Genomic DNA, 18889 nt, shown 5'->3' on the forward strand with positions numbered 1-18889 from the left:
TATATTCAAGCAATCTCAATAATCCTTGCCACTTGAGTTCAAGGCATCATCAGACTTTGTGAGTAATCATATTTTTACTCATTAAGACTATGTAATCATTAAGTTTTTCAAAAATTTTCATTACAATATTTTGATTTTAAACCCATTAGTGGATTGCCAAATATATTTTTTAACCACCATTAATTTTTCTATCTAGCATTATCTTGAATCTCTCCTTATTTTTAATGAATTTCAATTACAATTGCATACTTATCTGATAGGGAATCCACCAACACTTGACTTAAGACTATACACAGCAATTCCACTTCGCGTATCTATGGTTTGCAGGTTAATTGATTAAATAAATGGACACTTGACTTTTTTCTATTACACAGAGGGCCAAGCTTGATGCTTTACAGCACAGCGACTTCAGGTTGCCACACTTTTTCCATGCTAAGTAATCTTTTAATGGTTTTCATACTGACACAATTCTTAAAAGCATGTTCTCTAATCACATAGTGGCTATAGTCATTCATAAATTTCGTGGAAATGGGCAAACAGCACTTCCTTATAGCTTCTTCCATATTAATTAGACAAATGAAAATTATTACACTCTGTGCAGTACTGAAGACAAAAAAAAGCATTACCACCTTTCTTAGGGGAACTACAATTAAATGTGGCTGGAAAAAAGAAAACCAACTAAATTGTTAGTTGTCAGATAGCTTGTTTTTTTATGCAAATTGTATCCTGTCCTCTCCAGCAATGTTAAGCACAATGAAGTCATTTGATGGGATAAAATTGTTAATGAAAGCATTAAAAAGGTTTGCGCTAATCTGATCCCTAGTCATCCAGCTAGCAAAATTTCCATGCTCGGGGTTGGGGAAGCAGTTCTCTCATTTGAACAAAGACCCTCATTAGCAATGAAATATTCAACCCACTTGACCATCAATGTTAAATGTATAAAATGCAGGGAAATTTGTGTTAAAATTTAGCCAAAAAAGAGGCCTAACCTTTTAACCAAAACGTTCTGACTTAGGTGATACAAATATATATAACCACTAAACACAGTATTCCTAGATGGAGAAATAACAAAAAGACTGAAGCAGGATATCCTTTATGGCAATATACACATGAATTTATTTCAGTATACCAGATTAAACAGTAAGTGCACAGATTCAAAGACATTGAGGACTACATTCACATGAACCAAGAAAACCAACTAGTTTGTGGAAATTTCCTCTAACATCAAGAGAGAGAGATAAAATTTCCCAATATATTTAATCAGTGAGACACCAACTGACCCATGCATTTTATTTCTTTTATTAACCCATATTTTAAATCTTCTGAACAAACCTCACTAAGTTCATTCAAATGGTCCCTTATTGTGCAAGAACCATGTTAAGGCAAATAGAAAGCCTCCTGGACTCAAAACTTCTGGTCCAGCTAAAAGTTTTTTAACTTCTGCAATAGTCAGTTCAACCACCTCAATGAACTCTCCTTCGTCTATGTTTCCTCCACCTTGAATCAAACAAAGTTAAGATACTAGTGACTACCAAGAGACTGAACTATAATACATCACATTATCAAGCACATTCATCAATGCTAATACCTGGATTAACTTTCATAGCATCGGTAACTTCCACATAGAAAACAGTCTGCTTATCTCCACTGATGCCCACACTTGACCTAAGCAAGCCCAAATAAAATTAATGACGCACACTAATCGAATTTTTTTTAGCTTATTGTGAGGTAAATTGTCCAAGATTTTGATTTCTACGAGAGTTAATTTTCACTTAAGAGCAACAAAAAGTTAGTAAGCGTGAAACATAATATTAAGGCACTCGAGAAAGTTGATAATTGAGATATAAAATATACTCAACAAATTTCTCTCTAATATCGTTACTCGGTGGACATTGATATTTTTCAACGCCGCGTGGGTTCCATTATCGTTCTAATAAACAGCGACTCAATAACTCATTGACTTTACGAAATTGGTTGTTTACTTAATAGGTGCCATTAAACATTAAAGAGGTGCCTACAATATACTTGTAAAAGTAAGACTTACATACCGGTACTGGATTACACGTTGCAAATTTTCAACGGGGACGCTATAACCACATTCCTCCAATACTTCATCTTGAGCAATTTCCTCTAGAGATTTGCTTTTATCAACTATTCCTGCACATAACTCTAGTGTCACTCCCGTTCTGGGATCGTATTGGGCTAAGTCAATGTGCCCTTTAGAATCACTAGCCGGAATTGCACCATAGAACACCGCTGGAAAACGAAAGGGTTTGAAATTAAAGAATTAACTTAGAACAAATGTTGAATTTAATAAATTGCATAACATATTGATTTTAAACGTATGCAAACCCAATGAAAACCACTAGTAATGATAAAATTCTTACCGGGGCGAAATTGTTTCACCAAAATTACGACTTTCCTGGTTATGTTGTATATCAACACAGCCACACTGAAATAGTAATGAAGTTCGTTTAGCAGCGAGTTGGGTAAAATCAAGGGCGAAGAAGAAAACATACCTGTCGTGAATTTTCAGCAAATCCCATTTTTTTCGCACGCCATGCTGCAGGTTGAATAAGGATTTCGTTAATCTTTAATACTGAAGTAAAATAACTAAGTACGTAAATCTATTAATTTAGATAGAGGTATCGATGTAAATTACAAGACTGTTGACTCCGCAAGGGTTAATCCCCTCATCCATTCACCCACGATAGCTCCCGAAAAAACATTTCACGCGCTCGCGGCCATTTCATGCGAAGATCGTGCTATCAATAAAACTTATATTAAATTATTTGCACAGTCATATTTACCAGCGTGTAATGCATTTCCATAGGTTTAACATACTGGGAAGTAGTTAATTCTTGGACATAAACGTCTTGCACGGAACTCATTTTCTCAATCGAGATGACTTTCACTAAGTCTTAAAAAGGAATGAAACTGACACAATTAGGTCATCCAAATAAGATTTCTGTATAGAACTACTCTTTATGAGAGTTAAAACCATACAGATAATTTTTCAAATGAGATATCAGCATTATCGAATTACTAAAAACATGTGGTCGTCCGACATCTTGAATTTTTGGTGAACGCGTTTCGCAAATTCAGTGCCAAATAAATGCTTCTCCTCATCCCGTCCATGCCATTGTGTGTTAGAAGTAGATTAAAACTGTTTTAGGTTACAATTTTGATCAAATCCGTTTTACTCACCTCTTTTTCTTTCTTCTTCGTATGGAAGCCGACGTCCTTTACGGAAGCCGAAGTCTTAGTTACGGCGGAATGCAATACTTGCATCTCTCTTACAATACTATAACTCGTAAGACAAGACCTTCATAGGGATTAACAGCGCAATAGGCCTACAAGGAAAATAATTTCAAAACCATAAATCATTTTCAACATGTAGATTTTTATTCAATATTACACATTTCCATACTGATACTTATCATTCATTTTGTTACACTTTTTTAAGGACCTTTAGTCAAGGAGTCAGTCAAAAAAAGACAGTGGCTCAGAACTTACCATCGAACTCTGACCACATTTTGCAAGGTACTATGGATCATATTTGCAATACAAAGCAAACCTAATAGTGCTGCCCTTGACTATCCAACCACAACCGATTTACAATAATAGCAAGGACAAAGACAAAACGACTTCTTAGATGAATCACAGTATACAGCTCGATTACACAAAACAGTACATCTTTTTTGAAATAAAAACTGTCTTCAAGTCCAGAGGTTAACATTCTTCCATTTTTTTTATTGCTGTAGGCCAAAATTTTCATGTTACAGTGGGTTCCTGGTACCTTAATAAAGAGTCCTTCCTTCACGTTACACCAGTACACGTAATAAATTCAGTACCAGAGAACAGCTCTTAATACAACAGCAAAGATACGATGTGGTTACTTGCGGTCATCTCTCTCACAATCACGGCTTATGTGACCACTTTTACCGCACTGATAGCAGGTCTTGGAATTATCCGGACAGTCTCGGGCAAGATGACCAGTCTTGTTGCAGTTGTAACAGGATGGCTCGTCCGGACTCTGCTGACAATCACGAGCGATGTGTCCCACGCCATTGCAGCGGTAGCACCTCTCTTGATCTTCCTTGCACTCGCGTGCAAAGTGCCCAAAGCGGTTGCATTTGTAACACTTTTCACGACCACGTCCAAACCCACCGCCCTGGGGGCACTCGCGAGCAAAGTGACCTGTGCGATTGCACTTATAGCAAACACTTGAACTCATTGCAAATGAGTATCCCGCAACCACAGACTGTATTCGGCAAGGAGTCGAGATTCACACAGGTAATATGGCGACAACGCCTTCGAATGGCTGATACTCGTCACGTGGACACGTGGTGTATTGCACACGGCACTCCCAATATCGCTTTTTTCAATTTAAAATTAAACTTTATGAATGACATAGGTATTCGGCCCTAGATACATTTGGAAATTTATAATGTATTCAAAAATTATCAACAATAATTGAAGTTCGACTGTCAAATAAATAAATAATAAAAAACTTTTGGCGGGGTTACTATGACATCGAAAGCTAACACGGCTTCGGCGGCTTTCTCTAGTCCACCAAGTGTTACAGTGTTTCCTCAATAGATGGAAGCACGAGCCAACATTTGGAGACGGACGCGTCGATCAATAGTAACTTGTTGTAGGTGATGACACGTAATCTGCATCTTTGATAAATAGTATAGCCGTTTTTAGCTCTCATATATTGTTTATAAATTAATTATTTTGACTCTAACCTTAATATTTCGCTAAATATATTTTTATGTAAGTACAACAAAAGTGACCTCGAAGCGAGCTAAATTCAAAAACCTTTAATGACTACCATTTACTAATCGCCTATTATCAACTCTGAATATGCATTATTCCTCAAGTTAAAACGGATATAAATCAATTTCAATAATTTTTTATTTTTATGTCATACAGATCTGGTTTTTAATTGATATCTTACGAATATTTAGACAATTTATTTCCTGTTCATAGCACGTTAGTAAACACTTATGTTCATCATTTTATTTCTTCTTTGGCGGTTTTGCTCGCAATTGACTCACTGCTGTCTCTTGATCGTCCTCCCATATCGTTGTCTTAGGTGACTCATTCTCAATCGGCACTTTTGCTTTGATTCCCTTTTCATCTTTTGCACTATTTATTTTCGCGATTTCTTGAAATCCTTTTGCATCTATTTTGCTTTGATTTCTCGTACTTTTTACACCACCAGTCTTTCCTTTTCTACTCAATAGTATAGCCCCAACGCGGTCATCTCTCTCATCGTTATTTCCTATATCGGAATTCGATCTTTTTTTCAGGGATGGTTCATCGACCATATGTTGAGAAATATTTTCTTTTGTTTCTACCAGCATGGGAGGTTCACATTTAATTCTGGGAGTAGTGAAAGCAATTTCTATATCTGAAGATGATGAATTCGTGTTCTCTTCTCTTTTGTTCAACCTCATGAACAAACCATTTTTATTTTTACTCTGATTTGATTTATCGCCTAAGGCAGCGGGATTCACGGAAATCATGTAAGATCCATTGCACATTTTAAAGTGCAATGATGGTTGTTCATTGCCGTTAGCAAGTTGATTGACATCTGTCATATCTCGAGATACTTCTTTGATTTTTTCTTCTTCCTTTTTTATTGGGATTTTTTTGTCGAAATCACCTTTCCCGCCTTCTCCATCAATTCTAGAACTGTCGAGCATTTCTGCGACTTTTCTTGATACAGTTCCTGGCTTCCATCCAGGATTTTTCTTAGTTTTTTCAGGCCACAGCCATCCACTTCTCTTTGGCACATTCTTCGACTGTCTGACGCATTCTTTGTGGCCAATTTTGACCCCGGGTTCAAAGTTGGCAAATTTTCTGGATCTTAATTTTTTCTGTCGTTTTGGTCCGGCCTTCAATTTTGGAGCCTTCTTTACTTTTAGCTCATCAATCGTAGATGTTTTTTCGTCCAAATCAAGCATAGGCGCTATGTAGCTTCTTGTGTCATCTGTTAAGGGGTATTTTATTAATTCTTCTCCAATAATCTTCCTGAAATCCATTGAATCATTGGAATGTTTACGTGCTAATAAAAAATCTTGATCAGCAACCGAGTATCGATTTGCTGGCCGACTCGATTCCCTAGCTTTGTTGAAGCTTTGCCACGGGTCATCTTTTGTTAATATAGTATCCATATTCATCATATCATCGCTCTGCCGATAACTTCCATATTTGTTCGTGACAGTGGATGTGTAACACGGATCTGTATTTTCCCTACCATAATTTAAATAGTCTGATTCACCATAGAATTTGGAAGCACCAGGGAGATAATTTGTTTGGCGATCGTAAGTATTTTTCCAGGATTGATCAGGGTCAATTGAACTACTATCAGAAAAATCACCATCTGATACTTCACTGGCCGTAGGTTTCGCTTTCATTTTCCCGCATTTAAAACATTTATTTCCTTCGTCTTCTTTTTGAACTTTAAATAGTATATTATCCATGCCATTTAAGAGCTTGAATTCTGATAAAATGCATTTTCCATACAATGACAATCGTAAGTATAACTTAATGACTCCAACTTGTAGCTGTTTGTCACACAAGGGATAGCACCCTTTACAGGAAGTTTCCCAATTACCAGAATCTTGTTTCAGGGCTTGGCATAATTCAGAAATCATAGAATCGTCAAACTCTATCTCCCCATTCCCCAATATATCCGGATAAACAGAATCTGCATACTGGGTGTAAACAGTAACGTCAATTGGATTATCTTGTATTGCTTGTAAAAATCGTAATGCATTAGCAGTAAAGAGACAAGACTTTCCTGAGTGAAATTTTACCGTGCACTCTTTGGTACGTGGGCAGATATTTTCTTCCGCTTGCTCTTCATCTTCTTGTTTAATTTCAAATGTAAATGTATCACAAAGTCGAAAACTTATTGTCCATGGTGGATTTTCTGGTGAATCATAAATTTCGTCACGATCAAGTCTCAGCGTCACACTTTCAATTACGACTTCCAGCAAAAATAACTGTTCTTCGGCTTTGACATCCAGGCCCATAGCGGTAGGATAGATGATTCTGGAAAAAATGTTAAATAGTAGGATTTAACATAAGCGAACAAGTAAATGGTTGCTTTTCAACAGAAACTATTACATGAATCGCCCTCCATGATTTTACCTTCAATATTTTCACCTGAAAATTTTGACAAAAGAATATTTGAAATTTCACTCAATGACATTCAATTGTTTATTTACTTGTTTGTAACATACTATGATGTCATATGGTAGTTGTTTATTGCGAAGCCGGTATGGATAAATACTGAAAATACGAAGATGCAAGTTCTCGCCCGTATTGTTTGAGAGGCTTTTTTATGAAGTTCAAGTGCCATTTTCCTCGACAGAGAACGAGCAAGAAAAGTTCAAGAAAGTAAGTCTATCGTATCTTCACTATGTAGAGCTCTTCCCTCAGCTGATGGGCGCCACGTCTGGGTACAATTATACATTTATCTTTAGGCGGCAATTCATGCTAAGGAGTCAACACAGGTACATGCTTGTTGATGTTAATTTAATTAGCAAATCACATGGTTCTTAAACATTTTGTTACTCTTATTAACGGGTAAGGAACTGAAATCGTAGTAATCAAAAATCAGTTTTTATTTATATACCCTGCAAACCACCGTTAGGGTGTGCAGCAGGGGTGAATACACACCAGAATAATTTTACCCGAACATGACCATAATATGGTCGAACAATGTTATTATGATCCCCTATCATTCGAGGAAAAAATTACATCATAAATCTGTTTTTGGACAATCTGAAATATTCTGGCACGCGTGGGTACGGACTGCCTACCCCACCATACTCGCGGGCCACCGCTGAGCTACAGAATAGCTGAAGGCAGAATAGGACAGTTACGAAGAGGACAAACACGACACATGTTTAAGATCATTTTAAACATTGACACGTATGTACATGCCTTCCTCCCTCAGTAAACTCTCATAAAAAATTCTCCATTCCAATCCCAAAATCACCCACTACGCAGTGTATGATGTGTGCTGCGCAGCTGTCGCAAAAGCTGTAGTACGACTGTGGGTCTATGAGCCGGACGAAGTCACTTTCAAGTCTTCTTCTTGGGCCAATAAAGTTAATCATTTGCAAACAATAATTAATGCCCATACAAAATTTCAGAATATTAATCAGTTATCAAGCGCTCCACGCGAAGATTTGTATTACTTTCGTATTTTGAATTTACTACCAAACGCATGAGACCAATGATGTGGAATGCGAAGGATCGACTTCGTTAGATACGAGGGTGAAAACATCAATTCTAACCTTTCTCCGCAATCCCCTACGAAACATGAGCATGCACAAACAAGACTCAAAATGAGGGGGAAAAAGAAACTCTACACTTCCACAATAAAGATTTAATATTTCACGACCATGGTTTCGAAGCTGCGCATCATCATCACATGATGATGATCGGGTGGTCATCAAAACCATGGCCGTGAAATATTAAATCTTTATTGTGGAAGTGTAAAGTTTCTTTTTTACCCTCATCATGAAGCAATTCCACAAGGTTAAACCTGAAACTGTTATGTTTATCAAGACTCAAAATATTTTCGTACTATGCATGGCGGCAAACTCAAGGAATGAAATAGGCACATTTATTTTCACTCCACGGTGACACAAGCGAACTAATCAATTCAAAATCTAAAGAACGAGTTTTCTCATTGGGTTTCAAACTTGCTGAACCTGCATGTTGGCTTTTTATCTGAGTCCACAAATTCCTCTATCACCATAACGCAAAATTAGCTAAATTAAAAAAGAAGTGGATGACACTCGAAATGCGCATAATTTTAAAAGTCCGTTATGTATGAGGTAAGGGAAATGGCAAGAGAAATATTTAGTCCCAGAAAATATTTTTTCGTTTTAAAGGTTGAAGGCCAAAGAAAGAAATAATGGATGTTTTCCCGCACGTCAGGTATCTACCCTAAATGGTTCCGTGTTAATATTAAATATGATAATAATTTTAATGGCCATTAAGTAGGCATGCAATAGACATCGTCAAACTAAACAAATCGAACATATAACACATCAACCATGCAACAAAAAGCAGCACAGGCATATGACGCATCAAAAAATATAATGATAATAGTAGACAAATGTATTTATCAGGAGATAGAATACATATTTTTATTTTGGTACTTTGTTTTATGTGAGCTAACTGAAATAGTAGTCTACCGGTTTAGGTGAACCCAAACGGAGCACACTGATGCTAGAAAGTACTGCCTAACAGAATACTAAATACCCTTACACTCCATCGTTACTCGTCATCGTACTGCATATTCGTAACAGTTGTGAGAGGGGATATGAAAAACTCAATGCTGTCACAAAGCAAATAGAGTCATATATTTGTGGAGGAATTTTAAGGTGTAAGTTAGAGGTCAAAGTAATGGGTTTAATCGTGTCCTATAGAATACTAATTTAAGTGATACAGAATGTTGAAGACCTCACAGTTTTCGATTTTAAACCTATCAGCTTAGCAGAGACACTTGTTTTTTAGTCATGCATACAAAAAGTCCAATGTACCTTTAAATGCATTGAGAAATAAAGTAAATTGAAGCTATGCGTCAAGTCACCACAAATATTTTGCCTCACGTAGTGTTAAGTTTACGATCAAACAACTGAAAACATATGTTGTGGATTTTTTTAAGATTAAGGTAAATTTAGTGTGTCAGGGCTTCAGGAGTGTTTGTTAAAATAATGAGTAGAGTGCTGCGTTGCGAATTGGGGGTCTGGAGTTAATTGTAGGAGATGCCTATGAGTACCCTCAGGTTCATCATCCAAGCTGTGTGATTTTTTTTCAGGTTTCAGGTCTTCTTGGGCAACCACAGGTGCCATAGGGGAAGGAACAGTCCTAGTTTGCGAATTTCATGTACCATTGGGCATAGTCTTAAGTGAGCTCATTCCTCGTCTGTCCTAATAAAATTTCATATACATTTCTTCAGGCTTCCTTCTGCATTGGTTCATCTTGCTAGGCTAACAGTTCCTGACATGAAAATGACTGCTGCAATTCTGGTGACAATGTTGTTTCAGTACTGTTGGATCTACCCAGTAAAAATCCCAATAGTTGGATTTCCAAGAGTATCATACCGTGGAAGCTTTCACAAGCAACTTTTGTGCTGATTTTCGTGGCAAGGAATCCTGATAATTGAGCTGTATTCCATAGTATGTCTAGAAATCAATACAAATCGTTGTGTCCCTTACATTCTTGCAACATTGTGGGGGAAACACTCTACATATGTCCAAATAATTTGCCTTTGGGAGATATTTACGGGGGACCTAACATCATTAATAAAAAAGTTATAACAGGACTATGGTGGTAAACCTTAGACTGCTGGTGGTGCTAGACATTTAGAGGTTTTGGAGATTTTTTATGATAAGAATTCTTCCCGAAATATGGCTTTTAATACCCTGATGTACCTTTCATTGGTCCCCAATTGTGAGTTTTAGATAGAATGTCTGGCATTGTCGAAAGCTTTTCAAAAGTCATGAGTTAAAGTGTATTGTCTCTTGCCAGCTAGATTGAATGAATGGTATCATTGTATATTTTTAATCTGAACTCTCCTGAAACCTTATATTGTATTCTTGTTACCATTCAGTGCATAACCACGCTCAGTAAAAGCCCCTGTCACTCATTGCCAACCTCCTCAGTGGCTTATTTATTTAATTTATTTTTATGCATATCCTTTTACAAATTACAAATGAATACAGTAATAAAATACACAATGTTGTGTAAAAATATAAGGTACAAATATGAAGAAATTTATCAAATTACCATAAAAATATATGACATTCAAAGTATCAAAATTCCGTGGTAATTACATCATGTATGCTTTATGTATGTATATTCATTGCTAAGTACCATTCAAAACTAACGCTGTATTTCAGAACATTCCCCACTTAAATGATAATATTTTTGCATATTATTTTAACTATTACAACTTAGTTCAATAGTCTTAATTTATTAACTGTTCTACACATTAAGTTAGCACGGTAAGCATCACCTATGCAATGTGTCTTGATAATGCATTTTAAATCCATAATTTTCAAAGTAATAACTATAGTAAAAGAAATGCTTGGATTGTGTGGATTTTCGAGTTAAATGTAAATGAAATATTTCAAAGAGTGATGGATCTACTGAATTATCTTCTGCCATTTTTATTTGTCCTAAGCAGTGGCCCAACAACTCTGGATACCCAGAAGTCAGGCATCACTGCTTACTCCATCAATCAATTGAAGTCATCCATTATTTTCTCTTCCTTTTGGCTGCAATGCACTTTCTTGGGAATATCATTATCTTCAATTCTCATAACATGATCAGCCTAATGTAGTCTTGCTAATTTAATGTATTGCACTACATCAGACTCATTATATGAATGTGCCAGCTCATGGGTTTATTGTATCTGCCAAAGATTTCCTTCCCTCATTGGGTATATATCTTCCTTAGTGCTTTCTTGTCAACTCTCAGCAACTACTGTACCTTAGTCTTTTTTATGGATAATTGTTTCTGCATCATAAGTAAATATAGGGCGAATTAGTGTATTATATAGTGATATTTTGGTTTTTATTGATAATGCAAATCCCTACATGTTTCTGTAGGCTGCAGTAACATCTGATGGCAGATAAAATTCTCATGATTTATTTCCTGGTTTACCTATGTCATTGTTGTGCAATGCGATAGTTTTATCTGACATATTTAAACTATTAAACTAATTCCACTTATTTTATATTCCAATTATTAAATTAACTCCCAGTGTGGAATGATCCCTGTTGACTTCCTGTGATTGTAGTAACATTTTTTAGTTTTTTCTTTATTTATTTTACTTCAGACCCATATTTTTTGCAGTCTTGTCAAGGAAAAGAAATGCTTACTGTATTGCAGTTACTGAACAACCAGTTATATTAATATCATCTGCACCAGCTTTTATTTCCCTCACATGAAAATTCCTGTAGTTCTTTCCTGTAGTTTATATTGCAGAATCTCTGACAGTATTCTCAAGCCCTTTATTAAACAGCAAATTGGCCAGGGCCTCTCTCTCTTTGTCTCAGGGCCTTTTCTGATGAAAAGAGATTGGAACGGACATTTTATATCTTTAAACAATCATTAGTGCCAATATTTGTGACCCTTATGAAGCATTTTCAATTTGTTGTGATTCTAAGTTTTGCTATTGCTTTATAAAGTTCTACTCTGTTGACATGGTCATATGCACTTTTAAAATCCATGAAAATCTTTGCATCTTTATATTAAATCCCTTTCTTGTCTCTGATATTGGTATCATCGTGCCTCTTGGGTTGATAACTGTACTTTTTCATGAATACTTTGTCAGTTGTGGATTTATATATTGTAAAACAACATTGGTGTACTTTTATTTCCTTTTCAACAAAATGGGAGTAGAGTTTGGAATATTACCCAAGCAGCATACTGATTATTATTTTACTATGGGTAATCTACCCTGTTAAGGTAGGTTTTTGCATGGACACAAGCTGCCAAATGGTACAGCAACAATTACCTTGTACCTCTTAACAAAACAGCCTGATATCCAGCCTTCGAACAAGCTGCTCTCCAATTCCTTATATTTCCTTCCTCTCTTCATTCTGTCCAACATCCCTGTTGTATTTCTGCCCCTTCCTCGTTTGACCGACATTACCTCCTCTATCAAAGTCTTCAACATTCCATTGCCAATCCCCTGCCTGTGCCTGTCATCAACTCCCTCCTTCTAGTGAAAGCCTCTTTGCCTAGTGCAATTCTTCTCCTTACGTCCCTACGACTGTGTTGGCCCAAAACACTTCCATAATTCTCTCTCTTATACCCCTACTACTTTGACCATTTTGGTTGTGGGGCAAGCATACTGATATTCACCTGAAAACGTTTTTACATCAATGTGTATATCACTTATTAGTCAATTTGTCATAAGCTACTGATATTGGCTTTTTTTTTTAAATTTTAATATTTGCCAATATAAATCTGACATATGTTGAAGTTAATGGACGGATACAAATTTGACATAAAATAGATACATTGCTGACCAGGCAATGACTTCAATTTGTTATAATTTCAGTTTAAGTAAAATTATGAATCATATTTTTGAATTGAATAATTGCAAATAAACAACAAATTTTATAAAGAAATGCAAAATAATTGGGCTATTCTTGGGATCATGCCAGTGCCTTTAGATTGGTAGACAAGCAGCCTAACCACCCTGCCACCTGAAAACTCATAAGGGTAGACATAATAGAAGGGGCATTAGTGTTAGTCTCATAGGGTTAGCGCTGAGCTATGTGGCATATCAATCATGATGGATTTCACTCAAATTTGGCAGTATGGTTGACATCATTCTCAGTCAGCTCTGCTGATTTGCATATTTACTTTAGAAAGATATTAAATCAACATAACTTTTAGACAGTTGTTCAAATATCCATTTTACACAGTGAAAGATATTTAATTTACATCACTCAAAGACAGTGATGCTGATATCACATTTATGCTGGAGAAGAATATAGTATCTATTTGACATAAATTTTAATTTATGTCATCCGAAATGAAGTATTGACATCAGATTGATATTGGTTCACTATATAATTTACATAGGATGCCACATGAATATATTTGACGGCACTTTTTTTGGAGTAGGTAAGAGAGTAATTCCTCTGCAGTTGGAACAGTCTGGGAGGTCACGAATGTTTCATAAATGGGACAAATCACTTTCACACACCATTCACCAGAAATTGCTTCAATGACCCATATTTCCTTTAAAATTCCATATAATGGCTTAAGAGGCTCATTTGCTCCATTTTTTAATGAAGTTCTTCTCGAAGGCTGTCAACTCCAGGGAGTTTCATGATGGCAGCATGGACTTCTTTTTATTTTGGGTATCCTATGATTCCACCTCTCTTAGACACATATCTCTCTGAGTGTACTTCTTGCTTGAAAGTTCACTGAAGTGTTCTGTTTATCAAGTCAGTATTCCATTCTTATTGGTTAATATTAATTCTTTTTTCTAGCGCTGGCTAATCTTAGGTTGGGAGCTGTCCTTTTTTCATTAACTGCTCTACAAAAATTATTAATATATTTCTGTACTGAAATTAAGAATACAAAGTAACTTTCCACTGTTCTTTATTAGTGTACGACCGGTTTCAACGCTCAAGCGTCATCATCAGGTACAAAAAAAGCTTGGTTTGCTTGCTTTTTTTTGTACCTGATGATGACGCTTGAGCGTTGAAACCGGTCGTACGCTAATAAAGAACAGTGGAAAGTTACTTTGTATTCTTAATTTCATTAACATGAATTTCCACAAGGTTGAGCCAGAAACAATTGAATATTTCTGTACTTTCAAATCATCTTATTCTTCAATTTTTCTCCTTTCATGATTACAATTCTTTGCCTTAGGTATTCTTTTTTCCTACCTTCCATCCTCACTATATTCCTCAAGCACATTGTCTGTTAATTCTTTTAATGTTGGCTTCATTTTTCAATAGATACATTATTGCATGCATCATCAAACCGAGAGGTTCTAGATGGTCTCTCTTTGGCACCTATTTTTTGTCATATATTTTACATTGTTTAATAGCTTTCCTTATTTCATTGATTTTAATTGACAAGTTTCTTATTACTTGAATTCTTTTTGTGACTTCTTTCTATAAGATCTTAGCAATTTCTGGTTCTTGGACTTCAGTTACATTCTACTTTGTGTACTTTGCTCCATGCTTCTTTCCTTATATTTGATATTCTTGCGCATATCACTAAGAAATGATCAGAATTCACATCAGCTGCTTTCTATGTCCTGAACGTTCTTACACTTAGTAAATGAGATCCATGCCTTACGTTTATCAGGGCAGGTTCAATCTGATTCAATGTTTTGTTGCCAGGAAATATCCATGTAGCCTTGTTTATTAATTTAGGCTCAAATAATCTGCTACACATTATTTATTCATTGGATGTGAACTGAAATGGAAATGAAGGTTCATGGTCATTGGTTTCTGCATGAAGGCTGTTGCATCCTATATATGAGTAAAAGGATGATTCTTTGCCTGTTAATGCATTGAAGTCTCCCATGATTACCTTATTATAATTTCTTGGCTATTTCTTTACTGCCTTTTCAATGGCTTCATAGAATGCATCTTTTTCTTCATCAGGGGCTACTTTAGTTGGTGGATAAACATGGAAGGTACTGTAGTTGAAGATTTTCCTTTCAGTCTGGCATAACAAATTTGTGGTCCTAGTGCTTTGACATCTGTTACAGTCTGTTTATGTCTTCTGTTTTTAAGTAGCTGTCTGAAAAATATGAAGTTTTTCATGGCTAGTGTAATATATTGTGTGGTATATTTTTCTGCTATGTCTGACCCTAGCCATCTTATTTCCTAAATTTCAGTAGCATCAGTCTATTATTTTAAGGAGTTGTTCTTGGAGCACTTTCAGTGCTCCAGGTCTGTAAATAAATTATTCATTCCAATTTGCAAACCAAAAATCTGAGGCATGGAGACATTTTCCTGGTTGATTCCTTGGAAACTGTTCATCATTCCCTGAGGTTTCATTACAGGCTCTAATTTTACACGTAGGGTTGTGAGCCCTATACCTAATCCCAGCCTGAAGGATTAGGTCCCACTCTTTATATGATTCCCCTTCGTTCTGCCCTAATTGGGTGTCTCTCTCATGAGTCTAAGATCCTACTAATATGGCTCTCATGGTCATATTCCTCAATCTTTATTCATCAAAGAGCAGCACTTGCCACTATGTATGGCATCAAAAGAAAAATATAAAAATATATACATTCATTGCCGTGTTGAAGAGATACCATTATTATAATTTCACTCTTGAGAAGTCCAGTTCAATATATTCACTCAAAGAATACAAGTGGTTTGTAATAAACCGATACTCAATTACATTTTTGAATCTATTATAGCTAGTCATGCAATGTGGGAAAGTTTTTTATACAATTTTAAGGCAAGGCTATCCGACTGGTTGAAGGTTTTGGGCAATCTGCATTCGGTAATGTCTAACATATTTCTTGACCTTGTATTATGGCTGTGTATATTGCCTCTTTATACGTAGTCATTTACATTATCTTATGCATGAATTACGCACTGGTAAATGCATAATGTTAAAGACCATCATCACTCTTAGCCTGACAAATAATCGACTACAGTGATGTGATCATGATCTCCCGAGCTGGTTATAATCCCAACTGCTTTCCAATGTAAAATAAGCAGAGCTTTTGTGTCACTTGCATGTCCCCAAAGCCTTGAGGCCATAACTTAGGTGACTTTGGGAAAAGGCAAAATAGGGAAGTCTAAAATGTTCCTCAGGAACAGCTTTAAAATCTCCTGATTAGGAAGAAATTCTTGGAAATATTTTTGGAGATTGCAGCTACATGACATTTCCAGGAAAGATTAGAATCAATTGAAAAACCCTGGGAGCTTGACATAGCTTTTAGCTTTACCAGCAGTTCTAAGGTCACATATAAAATATTGTGTTTTTTGACATTTTGAAAATAGTTTATTAGCTAAGAACCAATTACCAGCTTGTTGTTACATGTCTTTCAGCTCTTCATGAGCCTGCTCAGGATTTTACATGTATTTATAGAAGTAATGTCATCAGCAAACAGAATACAATCAGCCGGTACTGTTACTTGGTAAATCATTGATCATCAGTATAACAGAGGACAGGATAACTTAGAATCTAATTCCGACATATAACAGAGGACCTAATATAGACACCTAAGGAGCACTTTTTTTTACTCACAAAAATTTTGATTAACAGCAATTTACTTCTATCATTTGTTTATGGTTTTTTAAATGTTAGGCCATGTATTTTAAATTGAGAGCCCTGGATTAAACAGTACTGCAGCTTTTGAATGAGGATTTGGTGGTGTACACAATCAAATGCTGAGGAGAGGTAAAAAAAATGAGAGGGAAAAGCACAGCTTATCTTCAAAAGCATACAGTATTTGTTTTAAGACAAAGTCAACAGCTTGCTCAGTAGACTTTCCAGGTCTAAAGCCAAAATGTTAGGATCTGAGTCAGTTCTTTCTTTCTGGATACGTAAGTATATGGGCACTGCCAATAGCCTCAATGACTTTGTCAATGACAGCAGTGGTGAAGATAAATTGGTAATTTTTTGGATGGTTTTTATTACTTTGCTTACAAATTTGTATTACTTCAGAGTCCTTTGGACATCAGGAAAGTGTTGAGACCAGAAACAGGAATTGATGACCACAGACTGTGGGAAGGAAATTTGATGAACAATGCCCTTAATTATATCATTAGAGAGACCATAGACATTTCTCCTTTTAGGATCTCTTAAATTTAGCTACTACTTTTACTATTTCAGATGGGGTAACTCACTTCCAGCGAAAAGTTTCCTTAGGAGATCTATATCTAACTGCCTAAAGAGGCAATCTTTAAAATCCAGATTCTAGTTAGAGATTTTAATAAGAATGTTGTTTAAGGAACTTGTGAAGGAGTTATTAAATTCATATGGATGTATTACGTTATCTTTTGTTACATTAGTTGAAGGACCTATTTTCCTTATGATTGACCAGGTAGCTTTACATTTATTTTTAGGAGCTGTCAATAAATGCTCCATTGTGTTTAGCCAGTGTTGGTTTCTTATGATATTCCCTTCTGAGCTCATTCTACATTTTAAGGGTAGCATCAGTTGGATTTCTTTTTAACCTCATAATAGTTCCACTGCAGATTTTCTCTTAAATGTACGTGTGGGTTGTGAGTTGGCACAATAAAGATTAGGGCCTGAGTAAAATATCAATTTGAGCACTGTACCTTGAATCACAGGCCATATCAACCAACATTTAAGTCAGTCCCAATGACAGTATTAGCATTATTGTTGTGAAGAAAGATTGATTACAGGAGACACTAAAATTGCATTTAGGTGAGCGATATATGGAGACAACAATTAAGTTATAAATCTTTAAGAAAGCAGCAGCAATTTGGAAGTGCAAGGCAACACAGAAACCTCCACATCTTAAGTCTTACACTCTAAAATGTCTTATGTAAAATATGCACACACGCCCCCATTTTTAAGTGATTTGCAACAGTATAGAGAGGGGCCAAAGAGTTAATCCTTGAAGGAGATAGAAGTCCACTTCATCCTCATGAAGCCAGTGCTCCATTAAACAAATGATATCACATTTCCTAAGATTAAGCAAGTGTTCAATTTGGCTTAATTTGTTTCTAAGGCACTGCACATTGAGCACTAGGATATCATTAGATTTTTTGTGGGAGTTACAATTTAAAGGTGCTAATCATAAATGTTTTGGCTTCTGAGCACCCGTTTGTTAATGAGTATTTGGTTTATTGTACATACAAGAGGCTGAGGAGATAGCAACACCCACTGAAGGGAATACTTTCAAAACCTGAGATGGCTCTGGTGAGGTTTGATGGACTTCTTTCAGGAGAAATTCTGGGGATGAGACACTTTTACAGGGGTCTGACTGAACAGCAACCACACAAATCAAAACAACAGTGTTATCATTCAAGATATTACTGCATGGGGAACTGTCTTCCCCACACACACGAATATTGGGTGCAGACACTTTTGGGGGAAAAGATTTTCCCAGCAACCACCTCATCAGGCCAGATTGCACTATTAAACAGTTCTTCTTATAGATTCATGGTAGCTGGTGGTTTAAAAGGACAGAAAGCAAAATTTCTCACAGTGAAAGTTACTCTTGGGTAATTTCTTGCAAAGATGTTTAACTCTTTCATCAGGAGTGGTATCAGGATTAACCTGTCCAATATACAGATATAGATAACGTGGGACACCTATGAAGGTTGATTCCTCTTTTATGAAAGAATTGTTCCTGACCACATTGTACAGCTTT

General features: G+C 36.0%; 2 protein-coding genes across 2 annotated transcripts; both read right to left on the bottom strand.

The window, feature by feature from the left end:
- Window positions 1–1095: 1095 nt before the first annotated feature.
- LOC139692921 (uridine diphosphate glucose pyrophosphatase NUDT14-like) lies at window positions 1096–3097 on the bottom strand. The gene is made up of 7 exons (XM_071591239.1): window positions 3047–3097; window positions 2811–2920; window positions 2520–2563; window positions 2388–2452; window positions 2049–2256; window positions 1589–1665; window positions 1096–1497 (listed from the first exon to the last, which is right to left on the bottom strand). The coding sequence occupies exons 2-7, from the start codon at window positions 2889–2891 to the stop codon at window positions 1343–1345; spliced, it is 630 nt and encodes a 209-aa protein (XP_071447340.1). The 5' UTR covers window positions 2892–2920; window positions 3047–3097; the 3' UTR covers window positions 1096–1342.
- A 286-nt stretch (window positions 3098–3383) lies between these two features.
- CNBP (CCHC-type zinc finger nucleic acid binding protein) lies at window positions 3384–4335 on the bottom strand. Its single transcript, XM_071591251.1, has one exon. The coding sequence runs from the start codon at window positions 4235–4237 to the stop codon at window positions 3896–3898; it is 342 nt and encodes a 113-aa protein (XP_071447352.1). The 5' UTR covers window positions 4238–4335; the 3' UTR covers window positions 3384–3895.
- Between the last annotated feature and the right edge of the window lie 14554 nt (window positions 4336–18889).

Source organism: Hetaerina americana, unplaced genomic scaffold (assembly GCF_022747635.1).
Source record: "Hetaerina americana unplaced genomic scaffold, ioHetAmer1.1.p SCAF_44, whole genome shotgun sequence".
Lineage (NCBI taxonomy): Eukaryota > Metazoa > Arthropoda > Insecta > Odonata > Calopterygidae > Hetaerina > Hetaerina americana.

Bases quoted from the DNA above. Each gene is read 5' to 3' on its own strand.
- LOC139692921 (XM_071591239.1), bottom strand. From the start codon at position 2,891: ATGAGTTCCGTGCAAGACGTTTATGTCCAAGAATTAACTACTTCCCAG. The intron at 2,257-2,387 runs GTAAGAATTTTA...TTCGTTTTCCAG, and splicing joins GGTGAAACAATTTCGCCCCG to CGGTGTTCTATGGTGCAATT. The intron at 1,666-2,048 runs GTATGTAAGTCT...GGGCTTGCTTAG, and splicing joins CAACGTGTAATCCAGTACCG to GTCAAGTGTGGGCATCAGTG.
- CNBP (XM_071591251.1), bottom strand. From the start codon at position 4,237: ATGAGTTCAAGTGTTTGCTATAAGTGCAATCGCACAGGTCACTTTGCT.